The sequence below is a fragment of the Paramisgurnus dabryanus genome, chromosome 12, assembly GCF_030506205.2.
Source record: "Paramisgurnus dabryanus chromosome 12, PD_genome_1.1, whole genome shotgun sequence".
Classification (NCBI taxonomy): Eukaryota; Metazoa; Chordata; class Actinopteri; order Cypriniformes; family Cobitidae; genus Paramisgurnus; species Paramisgurnus dabryanus.
The window spans coordinates 12,943,126-12,960,899 of record NC_133348.1 but is presented as its reverse complement, the minus strand read 5'-3'; the positions used below and the strand labels follow the sequence as shown (position 1 = coordinate 12,960,899).

The following is a 17,774-nucleotide window of genomic DNA, read 5'->3' as shown; positions in this document are numbered from 1 at the left end:
ATCCAGGTGTCATAGATTTGTTGTAATTTTAACTCATATCAAGTCAATTCTTATTTACTACTCATCTGACTTTGCATTGGATGGCTTCGAAATGTCTTGATTATATCTTTAATCACTTGAAATGCACATTTGACTGGTTATTTCTTGTAAACTGGTGTTACAGTGCCTTTATTATGGTTCAGTCAGCAGACCATATGATCATAGCCGGGATTTATGACCTGATATGTAGACTGAATAGACTATAACCACAGCTTAACTTTCATCTAGTCTTATTCTAGGTTATTTACCCTTTAACAGTTACTATTAGAAATACTTGTAAATAAAATATCTTGAAAACTTTCCAGTAAGTTACCCTCATTATGTTTATAATTCAGAAACAATTCGTATTTAAATCCTGATTTAAACAGTAACAAGTAAAAAAGATCTGCCATATACATCTCAGATTTAAAACCGTCTGTTTGTCTTGTTTAACTTATGCTGTTTATTATAGCGACTGATCTTATATGTATTATGATGATTACTACAGGCCTATTGAGTTTTTAGGACTCAAAAATGTACTGTTAATACATAAACTATAGCATGTGAAACTACATTAAGTGAATATTAAACATTATTATAAACAATGTTAAAAGAATTAAATATCTCTGAAATCAACACTACCAGCTTCGCAACATTTATTCAGTTATTGGTTATTATTTATCTCTAGAAACTGTATTCATTCAAATGTCAGAGTATGTGAATGATTGAATCCACTGATATAAGTGAATATGAGAGTCTTAAAGGCCTTCTGAAAGCGAGGATAAAAAAATCCATAGATCAAAGGATCACAAGCGGTGTTAAAATATGCAAACCAAACTAAAGCCTCATAAACAACAGCTGGGATCACAAAATTAAGGAAACGGTTGACAGCGGTGGCAAGAGCTAAAGGCAGCCAGCAGATTAAGAAAACGCCCATAACAAGAGCCAGAGTTTTAGCTGCTTTTCTTTCTCTGTGTGCAGAGCTTTGACTGTTTACACCTGTGGTGATCACAGACACTTTCTCTGACAAAACCTTTGCATGTTTTTTAACAACATTGAATATGATAATATACAAGCTGTGTCCCAATTCAGGGGCTGCGACCTTCTAAGGACGTATTTTAAGACCGATTGCGTCACAGCAGCGCGACTTCAGGCTGGAAAGGCCGTCCCAATTCGAAGGATGCTTAGAATGAAGCCTCAAAATGCGTCCTCATTTCTCCGCGCTGTTAAGGATAGAACGAATGGATCCTTAACAGCCGAGGATATCCCAAGATTCATTGCGCGCCTGCAACGGCAGCTGGATATTCTAAAATAAACAATTAAAACCTTCATTAAATAAAAGTGTGTATTTATCAAAAAAAGTTTGTCACTGTTTTAGTATTATAAGTTATGTTTTGTGTTAATATTATTATTTTTATGATGCATATATTTCTAAGGTTGATTAATTTAATTTAATATACTGTTGAATAGTTTAATCTACATCAACGTGTCATATTTTCTAAACTAAATTAATATTTTTCTGATTTCATATTTATTTTAATAAGTCAGAAACGTTTCCGCTATGTCCTGCTGACAGGCGCAGCAGGTGACGCCAATTATGGGTCGTCCGAAGGTTAGACCGTCTCATTTCAGTTCTCTTCGCGGATTTCTGAGGCTGCCACCTTGAAAGACCGAGTGCTCATATTTAAGATCGCATGCTTAGAAGGTCGCAGCCCCTGAATTGGGACACAGCTACAGAGAGCTCATTATAGTTCCTGGAATAATAAAAAACACGATAATAGAAGTAAGTCCCCATTCTTTGTTTAAAAACAGAACACAGCCACCAAAACAAGACATCTGTAATATAAGAGCTTCCATACCAATAGCAGTCACCCCTGAAAACACAAGAGAAAAGCAGTAAACAAAGGAAAAGATCCATGTAAGGGTGATAAATACAGTCACAGTGTTGTTTGTGATCCTCATTTTGTACCTTAGAGGGTCACAGATGGCCCAGTATCTATCAATAGATATTAAACAAAGATGTATTAAAGAAGAGTTACAGAAGGTCAAGTCCAAACTAGACTGAACTTTACAAATAACATCTCCCAGAAACCAGCAGCCCTCGACAAATCGCACCATACTGTAGGGCATCACCAGAGAACCCTGCAGACAGTCACACACAGCCAATGACTGAACGAGCAGATGAGTTGGAGACTGAAGCTGTTTGAAGTGAGAGATGGAGATGATGATCAGCAGATTCCCAAAAACTGTCATGAGGATCATGAGTAATATTACACCGTACATTGCCACTTTAACTCCAGTGAGACGATGAGCTCTAGGACAAGAGTCTGGATGTAAAGGATAACACAGGAGAATATTCTCAGTCTTGTTGAAAGACATCATGTCTTAGAGGACTTTCTTTGTAAGCAGAGAGACAATTAATAACCAAAGTTTAAACAAAAAATCTATTTAGAAATTACAACATGGTTAAGGGAAATATCTAAAGAAACATGAATATAAATACAATACAGGCTTATTCAATCTAACTTCCTAAATGAACGTGATATAGCTCAGATGTGTTCATATATACAGTTCAGGTTCAGGTCTCAACCCCTCCCCAGCTGTATACGTAACTAACTGATACACAAACATTGTGACTCATGAGATTACAATTAAAAAAACTGAACTAAACTATGGGCCAGATTGTCTAACAGCTTGCGCCAGAGAAACCATCATTTTGGCATTAAATAACGACTGTCAGGATTTACTAAAGATGCACAGTGGATCATTAGTGCTGAAAAGGTGTTGTAGTTCTTTTTGCAACTGACCTTTTTGAGTTTGCATTTCTAGGAGTTTTCCTTTAAGACTTTTTTCGGAAGGAGATTATTTAAAAGATTCACGCAAAGCGATTTAAGAAATATGTTTATAAAAATATCCTTAACTACTTATTTTATTAAGAATGATGTGTTTTTGTGTATGCTGTACCGCAGTAAATAGGATCAGACCAGACCTTTATTATGGAATTCAGATACACACTGTTGTTGTTCATCTGTGTACGTTCACGGTGCGTTGGGTACCCACGTTACGTTCATCAATCATATCTGTACACATTCACGGTGCGTTCTGTGCACTGATTTATCTTTACGCATTCACGGTGCACTGAAGGGTTCACCTGTGTGCGCACAATTTATTATCAGGACACATGACGGCGCGCTCGAGAATCTTGTCGGCCTGTGCACTATAACACTCTGATTCATCTATATGTATTCACGATGTACTCAAGTGTTCACCTGTGCCTGTGCAATTTATTGTCAGTACACATTTACGGCGCACTTGGGAAGCTCACCGACCTGTTCACTACAATATTACCTACTGTATATGCATCCCCGGTGCGCTCGAGGGCTCACCTGGGTTCACACTATTGTGGTATCTATATAATCCCATGCTACGAACCGTTCTGCCGCATATTATAGTCAGATCGGCCATTAGTGAGCTTCGCAGATCACTCACTAAATATGCCGGTTACTAACAGTGGCTATTTAAAAGGATCGTCGAAGCCATCGCACTGGCTCACGCATTACTCATGAGCTATGATGTTAGAGCCCACTCTGCGCGAAGTTGGCTTCATCATGGGCTTGGTTTACAGGAATATCTATTCTTGATATCTGCAACGTGGCTGGCTGGTCTTCGCCGTCTATGTTTGTCAGATTTTACAGCTTAGACGTCCCTGCCCTACGAGCGCAGGTTCTCTCGGGACAAGATTCCGCGATGCGATGACAAGATGTGACCTCCGCTGAGTGTAGGCTGAGAGAGGCTCCTCTGTACGTAGACAGGGTGATGATTCTGCTGTACGATGACAGGGTGATGATTCCGCTGTACAATGACAGGGTGATGATGAAGACAGCAATGAAGGCTGTAGAGTTCTGTAACACGCCGCGGAAGGTCAGCTTACACCGCTGGACAGCGACAGTACTGAAGAGGTGGAGAGAATGTCTGAAGCAGTGAGAGACCATGGTGAAGTAATCTTGAGGGCAGAGAAAACACACAGAGAACACCAGGCAGCACGGAACAAAAAGAACAAAAACAAAACTGGACAAGACTTGAACGGTGAAGCACATAACATAACGAACTCGCAGGAACAGAGGGAGGAAGAGAACTTAATAGCAAATCGTGGGAGAGTAAATTGGCATCAGGTGTGGGACGCAGGTGAAAGGAATGAAGTGGGAGGAGAAGCGCCCTAGTGACAGACACGCACGTGAAAGCTGTCAAAACAAAACACACAGACACAAGACAAAACCCAAAGCAAAGCGGTCGATCAGACCGAGATCATGACAGGTACAAGACTGGGAAAATAAATATATGTGGCTGAAAGTCCTAAAGGTGTCCCCAGAACACTGAACAGTTTTTTTCCTGCGCACTAACATGCAAGTTCACCATCCTTCCTCCCCCTTCTCGTTCCGTGAACCTCTGGAGTTGTGAGTTAAGACTTTTTACTGTTCCTGTGTTGTTGAGCAACTACAATTCCTGTTAATCCTATAATTTTATCAAATTTATTTAAAGTGAATAAATTGTAATGAAAAATAAATTACATTAAAATAGCTAAAGTAAATCATAGGTGTAAGTGCATCTGTCAATTCATTGAATGTTCAAAATATTATGAATCTTTATTTAGAAAAAAAAATACACATTGGTTGGCCAATTCATGAGCATACATCAGCAATTACACATGTTTAGGGGAATAGGGCATTATAAATATACCATGTAAGGTTGTATGTGCTAGACATGGGTAAACCACTATCAATAAGTCTGCCTGTGTGTTGGGGGCACCGCCAAGCCAGGGAGTGTCCCACATTGTCCCTCAGAAACATACCCCGCCCCCTTGGGCTTATGCTGCGTTCCAGGCAACCCGTAACCCGTAACTCACGAGTTCAAAACCACGCCTCACGACTCTGAACTGGGAGTACATCGATCTAGTACGAGTTCACGGGTGGGAAGTCACGGGTTTGACTGCCGTTCCAGTGCACTTTCACCGGTAGAAGGTTGTAAAAACACGAGTTACGGGCTGCCTGGAACGCATAAGGTCGTGAGTCGTGGTTTTGAAGTCGTAACTCACGGGTTTAAAAACCTGCCTGGAACGCACCATTATTAGCAGGGGGTCACCCTAATAGACACAGACAGATGACTTGCTAATTTCTCCTGTGTTTATATGAAGATCTGATTTATTTACTTGTGTTTCATCTGAACTGGATTAAAATTTATCTCACGACCCCAAATGTGCCATGATTAATGTTAATGTTATTTATTTGATGTTTATGCGAACAAAAGTGCAAGTACATGTAAAATAATTTTAAAAAATTAAAATTTTAAATTGTTAGCTAATGACTCAAGTTACTGGGATCTGTAAAATCTGTGGTAGTGTCATAGTGATGTACAATTTTTATACAATTTCATCTCTAGGTTGTACTTTGTTTACATTTGACTCATGCTGTGTGATGGTGTCACTACCTTTGCACTTAAAACTGCTTCTGCCACCTTATGACAATGGATTAGGGATGTAAACGGTTAATTGATTATCGATTAATTGTCTACAAGAATTTACTTGATTAAATTACATTAATTGTCGGGTAACTGAACAACACCGGCGGCGAGATTCTCGCAAGCGTCAAGATTCCCTAACAAACTTGAGGCGGCAAAAAAAGAACAGGTAGAGGACGTTTTCCATGTGGTAGATGTTTTTGTGTCTTGGCCATTGCACACTTTTTACACCCCCTCACGAACCTTCTGATGTCCTCTGCCATGTTGGGCCACCAGAAGCGATGTTTTAGCAGCGAGAGGGTTTGTTGGATGCCGGGGTGACCAGTGCCTTGAGAAACGTGAGACTTTGTAATGAGTGGTGTTCGCTTATGCAAGGGTACATGCGTTAATCCAGCTGGACAGCCCGGCGGAGCGTTCTGGGTATCGGGGATGGTATCATCTCCACTCCATTCGATGGGACAGACAGGTAGGATGGTTTCAGGAGGCACAGTGTCTTCCTCTGAAGATGACAATCTTGATAATGCATCTGCCTTACAATTCTTGTTACCTGGACGATATGAGATGGTGAAATCAAAACGAGTAAAAAAGAGAGCCCACCTGGCTTGTCGGGGATTCAGTCTTTGCGCTTCACGCAGATATTGGAGGTTCTTGTGGTCTGTTAGTACTGTGAATGGATGACGCGCCCCCTCGAGCCAATGGCACCACTCCTCCAGGGCCAGTTTGATTGCTAGCAACTCTCGGAGTCCGATATCGTAGTTCTTCTCCGCCGGGCTGAACTTGTAGGATTAGTATGCACAAGGATGAAGGCGAGCCAGATTCCCCTGCTGCTGGGATAGGACAGCTCCGACACCTGTAGAAGAAGCATCCACTTCCACAGTAAAAGGTTTATTTGGATTTGGATGAATTAGGACGGGTGCCTGGCAGAAAGTTTTCTTCAGCGTGTTAAATGCTGTGTCTGCTTCATCATTCCAAATTAACTTTTTGGGTTTACCTTTTAGTGTTGAAGTCAGTGGAGATGCGATGACACTGAAGTTGTTGATGAACCTACAATAAAAATTTGCAAACCCCAGAAATCTTTGAAGTTCCTTCACTCAGATGTGTTTAGGCCAGTTCTGGATTGCCTTGACTTTTCCCTTGTCCATACTCACTCTGTGACTGGAAACTTGGTGGTTTTGTGAAATTCACATTTCTCAGCTTTAACGAATAGGGTGTGTTTTGAGATTATGAGATTATAAGCACTGCGTAAATCAATGTACCCTTGCTCTAAACCTCCGAGATGTACTTCTCCATTGTTTCCTGTAAAGGGATGGTAAGTGAATAATTTTACCGTTGGGCACTGGTTCACCTGAGAGGAGGTCAATCGCACAGTCCCATGGCCGATGAGGTGGTAGTTTGGAGGCTCTCTTGGGACAGAAAATGTCGTGATATTCTTTATACTCTGGAGGAATAGAAACAGAGATATTATCCTAGGGACTTTCTATTGTAGTGCTGCATACCTTTAATTTTGGAGGAGGGTGAAGAGGTTCTGGCCTCTCAGGAAAACATTGCGGAAAACAGTGATCACTCCATCGTTTTACCTCTCCAGTGTCCCAAGAGAGCTCTGGATGATGTTCAATTAACCATGGTCTTCCTAGAATCACGTCTGCGGTGGAGTTCTCCAGGACCAGCAGTTTGATCTTTTTCTGATGCAGGATGCCCACTGTCAGAGTGATTTCATTGGTGCGATGCTGGATTGATGAGCGGTTCAAGGGTTTTCCAGTGACAGATTGAACTTTTAGTTTTTGTGGAATGCGCTTGTCACAGGTAGGGGTGGACCCAGATGTTAATAAAGTCACGCCCCTTTTTCCACCTCGAGGAGGTTCCCAAAGCCACCCCAATGACCAAACACACAAGGTAAGCATAATATTAAAATAAACTTTATTTAATTTACTTAAAATAATAAAATAGGGGAGGGAAAACGGGAAACTTAAAATAACGGCCTCTTCAGGCTCTCGTTCTTCCTCACAGGCTGGGTTTCCACACAGTTCATTCTCTTGGTGCTTACTCTTGTTCTATTTCTCTCCACAGGCAGCAGCTGGGACACAAAAACACGGTTATTTTGAACTTGGATGATTCTAACCTCTCCGCTGTTTACAGCACTTGGTAAGCATGATTTTCCACAGTTTTTTTTCCTGGTGCTCACACACACTGCCAACTTCCAGATCTTCGCCGCCCCTCTCCAAAGCCTCCCGATATTCAGGCGGGGGGTCGCTTCCAGAGTCCCACGCCGTCACTTCACACTTGGAACCGCACACAGCGTATGATAGATAGTTTCCCTAAGACCGTTAGCCTCTCCGTCCTTCTCTCGACGAAATGGATGATGCGGGGGTACGTCTGACAAGACACACAGCACTTGCACAGCAACCCACAGCAATACACAGCACCACTTCAACGTGAAAGGTTTAAAAATACAAGGGCTCACCCACCACACTACAGGTGTACACACAAAGGCGCCCGTCGTCCTCCACTTCGTTTTGGTCGGGTTGGGGCGATGATAATACGGTCTGGTTATTTACTCCGCTGCTGTGGCTGCTCAATGAAAGTCCCTTCGGCTCACCTACTGCACTAGTTCAGGGGTAGGGCCGCACTCCTTCTCCTGGAGGTATAGTAAGATCACAAATCAGTCTTCTACTTCACTTTAACACAGGAGTTAATACTCACAGCTGTCCGCTTTCGTTCACGTTGCAAAACAACAATACGTTTCACACAATACAACAATACGAGTGTCACACACACATACTGTAGATGTTTATGCTGTCACAGCAGACGCACCGGCAGTTCCACCTGTCTCGCTTCGCTGCCCCACCGCGGGTACTTCGGTAGTGTCGTTATTTCTCCTCGTACGGTGCCTGGGTGCTTGGCTTCAGTTCCCAGCCCGTTTCGTTGGGTTTTACGCACGATCCGCCTCGGTTACGAATCCGGCACACCCCAAATTCGGGCTTTCGTTTCACTGTGGTGAAAGCGTCCGATGCACATGTACTGCGTGCAAAAGTCGATATCCTGTTGGCGAAGGATGTTCGAGCCGGTCCCTCTTACCGAGATGATGATGATGATAGGGTTTTTCCAGCCTTTATCTCATAGTACCCAAAATACGCGGCGGGTTACGATCGATTTGATTTACGCACCGGCTCTACGAAGGTGTTCTTTTTGGATGATAACGCCGAGGCTCGTATTTCAATATTCAGATCGGTTTGCAGCCTTAGACCTGTAAGACATGTACTTTATGTGTCCATCTCCCCTCGCTTTAGGCCGTTTTTCGCTCTGCGTCGTGGGGTGGGCATATTAATACTAAGTACACCATTCGAGCTGTCTCTCTCTCTCCGTGTCTCCATGTGCTAGTCACGGCATTAAAATGTCAGAGAGAGAGCGTTGTTCGCATTCTGCTTTTTTCTACGTCGACTTATAATAGCCCGTTCTTGGCAGATGTGCGCGAACACAGAGAGTTAATGCGTTTAAGTCTTCAGGTCGACTGGGAAAGAGCAACTTTGCCCCGTGCAGAGGATCCTTTTTCTCAGTATGGAAATAAGACTCGATCGACTAATTGGCGTGTTTAACAAGAGCGCGCAACCAGTCAGTTCTGACTTGCCTCGGTTTAATTCGAGGGAAGTACGCGGTCCCTCTGAAACAATTTCAGAAGCTCCTGGACATATGACAGCATGCTGCGGCTGTGACGCCGCCCGAGCTGCTTCATATGAGACCGCTTCAGCATTGGCTTACGATCGAGTCTCGAGGAGAGCGTGGCACACCGACATACACCGTGTAAACATTGCACCTGCGTGTCATTTAAATTTTTCCCTGTGGTAGACCCGGCATTTCCGATAGAAGATATGCCCCTGAGGGGTCTCCTGGCATTCTGTATATTGCAATGCCCTCAGCACGGGATGATCAGCCACGTATGACGGGCTTGCAGTCTGGGGTGTGCATAGCACCCCAACTGCCGCGAGCGGTGCGCTGTATATCTGGGACTTGTACGCTCCGCTATGGAGATGCGAGGGAAGGATGTATTAGCCGACACCAATAACATTGCGACTGTTGCGTTATTTACCGTTAAGGCGGTTTTGCGCTCTCGTCACCTGTCGCATCTCGCTCGTCATCTCCTCCTTTGGAGTCAGAAGCATCTGAGGTCCCTTCGTGCCATTTACATCCCGGGTTCGCTCAATACAGCGGCAGACGCGCTTCCCGAGCTGCGCCCCCGGCGAATGGCGACTCCACCTCCAGACGGTCCAGCTAATTTGGAAGAAGTTCGGTTGTGCGTAGATAGATCTGTTTGCGTCGCCGGACGATACCCACTGTCGCCTATTTTATTCACTAACCGAGGGCAGCCTCGGCGTGGATGCGTTGGCACACAGCTGGCCGTGGGGGGTGCGTAAATACGCATTTCTTCCAGTGAGCTTTATTGCGCAGACACTGTGCAAAGTCAGGCAGGACGAGGAGAGCCTTTTATTAGTCGCCCCGTACTGGACTACCAGGAATTGGGTTTCAGAGTTAATGCTCCTCGCGACAGCCCCTCCCTGACGATTTCCCCTGAGGAAAGACTTTCTTTCTCAAGGAAGGGGCACATTATGGCACCCGCGCCCCGACCTGTGGGATTTCCATGTATGGTCGTTGAGCGCGCGCAAGGTTTAGGTGATTTATCGCAGCCGGTATCTAACACCATCGACGCGGTTCGAGCACCGTCCACAAGACGGGCTTACGCGCTTAAAGAAACCTTTTTCGTCACCCGGTGCTCTTCGCAACGCGAGGACCCCAGAGAATGCCCATTAACATTGTGCTTTTATATCTTTAACATAGGTTAGATGGTAGGCTGTCCCTCCGCCATTAAAGTTGATATCGCCGCTATTTCTGCTCATCACTCTCTTATCAACGGCAGATCAGTTGGCCAGCATGATTTAATTATTACATTTTAAGAGGCGCTCGCAGGCTAAACCCCTCGCGCCCTCCCTCTTTCCTCCTGAGACCTGTCCATGGTGCTGAAGCCTTCAGGTCTCCCTTTTGAGCCTTTGCAGTCTACGAGTCTGATGTTTTTATCAATGAAAACTCTGACCCTGATAGCATTGGCCTCCATGAAGAGAGTAGGGGATTTACATGCATTCTCTGTTGACGATTCGTGCTTTTAGTTTGGTCCTGCTGTCTCTCTGAGACCCAGACCAGGCTACGTGCCCAAAGTTCCCACCACTCCCTTCAGAGATAAGGTGGTGAGCTTGCAAGCGCTGCCCCCGGAGGACGCAGACGCAACCATGGCTTTGTTGTGCCCCGTACGCGCACTGCGACTCTACGTGGATCGCACGCAAAGCCTCAGGACCTCAGACCAGCTCTTTGTTTGTTATGGTGGCCAGCAGAAAGGGAAAGCTGTCACTAAGCAGAGGATGTCTCATTGGATAGTTGATACTATCGCCCTGGCTTATAATCTTCAGGGTATTCCTTGCCCCTTTAATTTGAGAGCGCACTCCACACGGAGTGTTGCCTCATCTCGGGCTTTAGCTCGTGGTTCCTCGCTAACAGACATCTGTAGAGCTGCTGGTTGGGCGACACCTAATACGTTCACTAGATTTTACAGTGTTCATATTGAGCCTGTATCCTCTCGTGTTCTTTCCTCACCAGGGGGAGCACAGAGAGCAGTCTCGCAGGTCGGCTTGCAGCCTCCAACTGATGCTTCATAACTGTGTCAGTATGGAAGGCCTTCAGAACAAAAATGCGTAACGGTTTGAATTGTTCTTCCTCCGCTGCCTTGGCAGCCTTTGTTGCGGAGCATTGGCTGTCAGCCTTTCACTAGCTGTATCCTCGCGAACCTACGTGTCTGGCTCGGGCTCCACATTGTGTCCCACCGGGTTCCTTTGTGAGTATTTTTCCGTGGGGTTAATCCTACCAGCCCACGTTTCCCTTAGCAGAGCACTGCTTTGCTTACACAGCCACGGCTGTCCTTATTCCTCAACTACGGTTGACTTCGCCCACCATTAGCCCTTAAGACGGGCGGTGGCTTCCGCAGCGTTCCTATCCCGCTCAGGTAGGGCGCTTCCCAGTCGCTGGCACTTCTGTGGGTTAAAGGAACATCTAGTGCCCGGCCTTTCTGCCCTATCTTATTTCTCCAATTTCCCCGAGGGGATTTTGGAGGATTTTCTGCAGACACTGGAAGAGGTCAGCCCCTAGTGGCGTTTTGGTAGGGATTCCCAATTCGTCGGTCACGACGTGACGTCGTAGTGACCGACTGAAAGGGAACGTCTCGGTTATGGATGTAACCCTCGTTCCCTGAAGGAGGGAACGGAGACGTCACGTCCCGTCGCCACAGGTGCTGCCACCTGCTGTTACGGCCGGTCACACTTTCCGGCTTTCTCAGCGAAAAAGAAGCTAATTTCCCTATTTGCACCTGCTGCTTATATACGCACCTGGCGGGGCGGCGCCAGCATTATGCAAATATCTCAATGCCAAGTTCATTGGCGTTTTAGTAGTATTCGAAGCAGATTGGTCTCTCTTAGCGAGTTCCCAATTCGTCGGTCACGACGTGACGTCTCCGTTCCCTCCTTCAGGGAACGAGGGTTACATCCGTAACCGAGACGTTTCCTTCTTCCTTTGTTCCTCTAACGTGTCACGTAACCCGATCTTTCTTCCACCCGTAGGGTTTTCTATCACTCCAGCATATCCACTGCAGAGCTAAGCACTTCGGGGTGCTCCTTTAAAGGATCCACAACTCGCCTTTCTTTCGCCTCTTGCGGCTCTTGTCCTCTCTCCGCGCGCTTTCCCGCGCAGCCCGGATCAACAGAGCCTACGGGCTCTTCAAAAGGTGTGTGGCATCTCTCTGCCTTAGGCAGAGGAGCTTTCCCCGAAATTCCCGGCTGACCCAGAGTCGAGGAGGGCAGACACTGTAATAGCAAAATTTTGAAATGATAATTTAACCTTTTTACTCAAGGGGGTATATACAGCATGTGTTTCTCTGGTTGGACCGTACTCACCAAAGCTCTGGGTGGACGGATGGGGCATTCAGCGATGACATGCCCTTGGCTGGCACAGTATAAACACAGACCCTGGGTCAGCCGTCGTTGTCGCTCTGACAGTGGGATTCGTGTTGAGTCCAGCTGCATGGGTTCTGGTCCTGGAGAGGGCAGCTCTGGTGGGCGACATGGGGCAACAGTGGAATGATGGCATGCTAACATCCGATTTTCCGTAAGAATCGCTCTCTGTATGAAATGCTCAAGCCCAATGGTGTCATCAAATGCAGACAGTTGTAAACGAAGATCTGGATTAAGACCATTGCGATACGTGGTTATAAGGGCCCATTTGTCCAAACCGCTACCGGCCGCTAGCGTGCGGAAACGGAGAGAGTAATCTGAGGCTGAAGCTTTCCCGTTTGATGTTATACAGTTCATCACTAACCGAGCTATCACCTTCAGGAAAGCCGAAAACTTCTTGGAAATATTCACTGAAAGTGCAATAGGAGTTGAGGAATGGACCGTTTTGATTCCAGATGGAGACTGCCCAACGGAGTGCTTTCCCAGTCTTTCATAATAAAGTTTACCATAGTGAAATAATGTAGAACTAACATTAATTTCAATGAATACTTTCTATGTGCTACATTTGGTGTTTCCATATAGTTTGCACAGTAATATAGTATATAAGCAGTCTTTTATAATAAAGTTTACTATAGTAAAATAATGTAGAAATAACAAGTGAAATAGTTTTATAATCATTTCAATGAATACTTTCTATGTGCTACATTTGGTGTTTCCATATAGTTTGCAAAGTAATGTAGTACGTTATAATTACCTTTTGGATGTCTTTGCAACACATCTTCGTCTTCGTTAGCATTCTGGCAGAGCTAAAGACACCTAAAACAGTTAAATCCAATCGCGTTTATTGACGGACATCGTTTATACCGTAACGGCTGTCTGAACTCTCTGGATCGAGCTCGAAGTGGTAAGGCAGTACAGACACCATCGTTTATAGAGAAATATAACTGCTTGTCTATGTACATGCCTGTGAATCTCAGTCAGTACTGGAAAACCCACGCGTAGTCAGGGGCGTAACCTTTCAAACACACGCTGAACCCAGTTGACCAATAACCGTTGAGTACGTCATCTGACCAATCCGAGTACACTAGACATTTTGGGAGGCGGAGACAGGAACAAAAATCCGAGCGTTTCATAGACAGGAAAAAAATCGGTGAGGTATGTAAGCAATTTATAAGACTCACAATGCATTAGTTTAAGTTTTAATAACATGTATGTACTATGGGATATTACAATAACGTGCTAATTACTAGCATAATAGGTGCTCTTTAACTTTCATCTGGTCTTATTCTAGGTTATTTACCCTTTAACAGTCACTTATAGAAATACTTGAAAAATCTTGAAAGACTTTCTACCAGTAAATTACCTTCACCACGGTTATAATTCAGAAACATTTATTATTTAAATCATGATTTTATTAATGTATGATTAAACAGTTATCATTTCCTCTGAATACTTTTGTATTAAACATCATCTTTGTCTCATATCACAAAACATACAGATTATTAAGGTCAGGACATTAAAAGACAAGTTTAGTCAAGATAAGCCATATACCTCAGATCTAAAACTGTCTGTTTGTGTTGTTTAACTTCTGCTGTTTATTATAATGACTGATCAAATATGTATGATGTTTCCATTAATATCATTACAGGCCTGGAGTTTTTAGGACTCAAAAATGTACTGTATGTTTTCTATAATGTCAAATAAGCAAAAGATTTAATAATACATACACTATAGCAGGTGAAACTAATAAACAGAATAATAAACATTATTATAAACAATGGTAAAGGAATGAAATATCTCTGAAATCAACACTACCAGCTTCACAACATTTATTCAGTCACAGGTTATTATTTATCTACAGAAACTTTATTCATTCAAATGTCAGAGTATGTGAATGATTGAATCCACAAATATAAGTGGATATGAGAGTCTTAAAGGCCTTCTGAAAGCAAGGATAGAAAAATCCATAGATCAAAGGATCACAAGCCGTGTTAAAATATGAAAACCAAACTAAAGCCTCATATACAATAGCTGGGATCACAAAATTAAGGAAAGGGTCGACAGCAGTGGCAAGAGCTAAAGGCAGCCAGCAGATTAAGAAAACGCCCATAACAAGAGCCAGAGTTTTAGCTGCTTTTCTTTCTCTGTGTGCAGAACTTTGACTGTTAACACCTGTGGTGGTCACAGACACTTTCTCTGACAAAACCTTTGCGTGTTTTCTCACAACATTAAATATGATAATATACAGAGAACTCATTATAGTTCCTGGAATAATAAAAAACAAGATTACATAAGGTAGTCCCCATTCTTTGTTTAAAAGCAAAACACAGCCACCAATACAAGAAATCTGTAATACATAAGCTTCCAGACCAACAGCAGTAACCCCTGAAAAAACAATAGAAAAGCTGTACACAAATGAAAAGATCCATGTAAGGGTGATAAATACAGTCACAGTGTTGTTTGTGATCCTCATTTTGTATCTCAGAGGGTCACAGATGGCCAAGTATCTATCAATAGATATTAAACTAAGATGTAATAAAGAAGAGATACAGAAGGTATTGTCCAAGCTAGAATGAACTTTACAAATAACATCTCCCAAAAACCAGCAGCCCTCGACAGATCGCACCATACTGTAGGGCATCACCAGTAAACCCAGCAGACAGTCACACACAGCCAATGACTGAACGATCAGATGAGTTGGAGACTGAAGCTGTTTGAAGTGAGAGATGGAGATGATGATGAGCAGATTCCCAAAAACTGTCATGAGGATTATGAGTAGCATTACAGCGTACATTGCCACTTTAACTACAATGAGACGATGAGCTCTAGGACAAGAGTCTGGATGTGAAGGATAACACAGGACAATATTCTCAGTCTCATTGAAAGACATCGCGTCTGAGAGGACTTACTTTGTAATTGTAAACAGAGAGACAATTAATAACTAGAGTTTAAACAAAAAATCATTTTAGAAATTACAACATGGTTAAGACAAATATCTAAAGAAACATGAACATAAATACAGTACATGCCCATTCAATCTACTTTCATAAATGAACATGATATAGCTCGGATGTGTGCATATATACACATCAGATCAGGTCTCAAGCCCTCCCCAGCTGTATACGTAACTAACTAATACACAAACATTGTGACTCATGAGATTACAATTAAAAAGCTAAACTAAACTATAAGCCAGAACAGCTTGCACCAGAAAAATCATAATTTTGGCATTAAATAACAACTGTCAAGATTTACCAAATATGCGCAGTGGATCATTAGCGCTGTGTGGTCTAGTTCTGTTTGCGACTGACCTTTAGTATGCATTTTTAGGAGTTTTCCTTTCAGATTAAATTTTTTTTGGAAGGTGATTATTTAAATGATTCACGCAACGCAATTTACTAATGTTTGGGCGTGTGTTATGACTGGTATTTGCGCCATTACTTAACGCAGAAAAAAAGCATGTATTGAATTACTTTGTGCTTGAAATGGCTGCAATTATTGCAAAAAAAAAGAGGCATCACAGAACACGTGATACAATGCAGATGATTGTTTTAATACATAACAGTTTATTTGGAATGCTAGAGGAACATATTTTTCAATAGTTTTGTTTGCCAACCCATGTTATTTTTTATTTACTGATAAATAAAATAGGAGTCACTAGAAGTCGTCACACAATACTAGATGTTTCAAAACTTCTTGTAAACCTCCGTCAGCTTCGCCTTGGCCCTATAGACCTTTTGCGTGTTTGCAAACAGAGATGACGTTTTTTGTGGGCGGACCCCAACTGGTGTCAGAAAGTGACAGCTCCGCAATAGGGTTGTGAAGTGTTTTATCGTTAAACTGTGATTTTTATGGATCCGGTGTTCTGTAGAAGTCTGTTTCCCCTATATTTCTCTTTAGTGTAATGTTTCTTATAACGTTTTCACCAAGTTACGTTTATTTTTTTAAATAAAGTGCATGTATGTAATGTATATGTATTGTTCTTTATTGGTAAATCAATTATTTTTACAGTATGAATCGCTGAAGTACTTATAAGAGCAATACTATCATGTATTCTGTATAATATAGTTTATTAAATATTTCATAATTTCCTGTTTTCAATTTCTTCCTTATATTTTTAGCCTACGTGTTTGTTCTAAAACTATTATGTTTAGGCAAGGCAAGGCAAGTTTATTTGTATAGCACATTTCATATACAGAGGTCATTCAAAGTGCTTTACACAGAGATGAGAAAACAATATATAAAAAAAGAAAAAGAAAATGTAAAAATTAGATATACACGATAAGATCACAATAAAGACAAAGATACATGAGAATTTAAAATAACAATTAAAGAAAATAAATGTGATTTTAATTAAACAGTTTAAAATATTAAAAAGAATAAAACAGGAGTAAAAGTGACTTGAGTTAAAAGTGCAGTTAGTGTGAAGCAGCACTGTGCTCATTCAGTAAATGCAGAGTTAAACAGATGTGTTTTTAATCTAGATTTAAAAGTGTTTGCTGTTGAAGCACATCTGATCTCTTCTGGAAGTTGATTCCAGCTAGAGGTGGCATAATAACTAAATGCTGACGCACCTTGTTTTGAGTGAACCCTTGGTATTTCTAACTGACCGGATCCTAATGATCTGAGTTATCTTTTAGGTTTACATACAAATTAATTTGTATATGCCTGTTTATATATTATTAACACTTTACATCTCGTGTGTGTGTGTGTGTGTGTGTGTGTGTGTGTGTGTGTGTGTGTGTGTGTGTGTGTGTGTGTGTGTGTGTGTGTGTGTGTGTGTGTGTGTGTGTGTGTGTGTGTGTGTGTGTGTGTGTGTGTGTGTGTGTGTGTGTGCTATGTTTATATATTTATTAGTAAACACCATAATTTAGAACAAACAGGAAGAAGACATAGGCTAAGATAGAAGGTAAAAAGAAGTAATAGAAAACGAAAAAAAAAATATGAAAACTTTAATAAATGATAATATCATTGATATTATGAACTCATTCAAATCTTTAATCTTTCTAAATAAATTATAAACGTAACGTGATAAAACCCTATAAGAGACACATAGAGGGAACAGACTTCGACAGAACACCGGATATCTTCTCGAATAGGCTTTATGCCCAGCTGCACTACTTCCTGAACTTCAGCCAGCTCCTTGTTTCCTGTCTGCCATTATTGGACAAACTGATTAATCCAGGTGTGCCTGACCTC

At 42.4% G+C, this 17,774-nt stretch overlaps 1 protein-coding gene across 1 annotated transcript; it reads right to left on the bottom strand.

Moving 5' to 3' along the window:
* Positions 1–14,445: 14,445 nt before the first annotated feature.
* LOC135737944 (trace amine-associated receptor 4-like) lies at positions 14,446–15,465 on the bottom strand. Its single transcript, XM_065255794.1, has one exon. The coding sequence runs from the start codon at positions 15,463–15,465 to the stop codon at positions 14,446–14,448; it is 1,020 nt and encodes a 339-aa protein (XP_065111866.1).
* Positions 15,466–17,774: the final 2,309 nt, after the last annotated feature.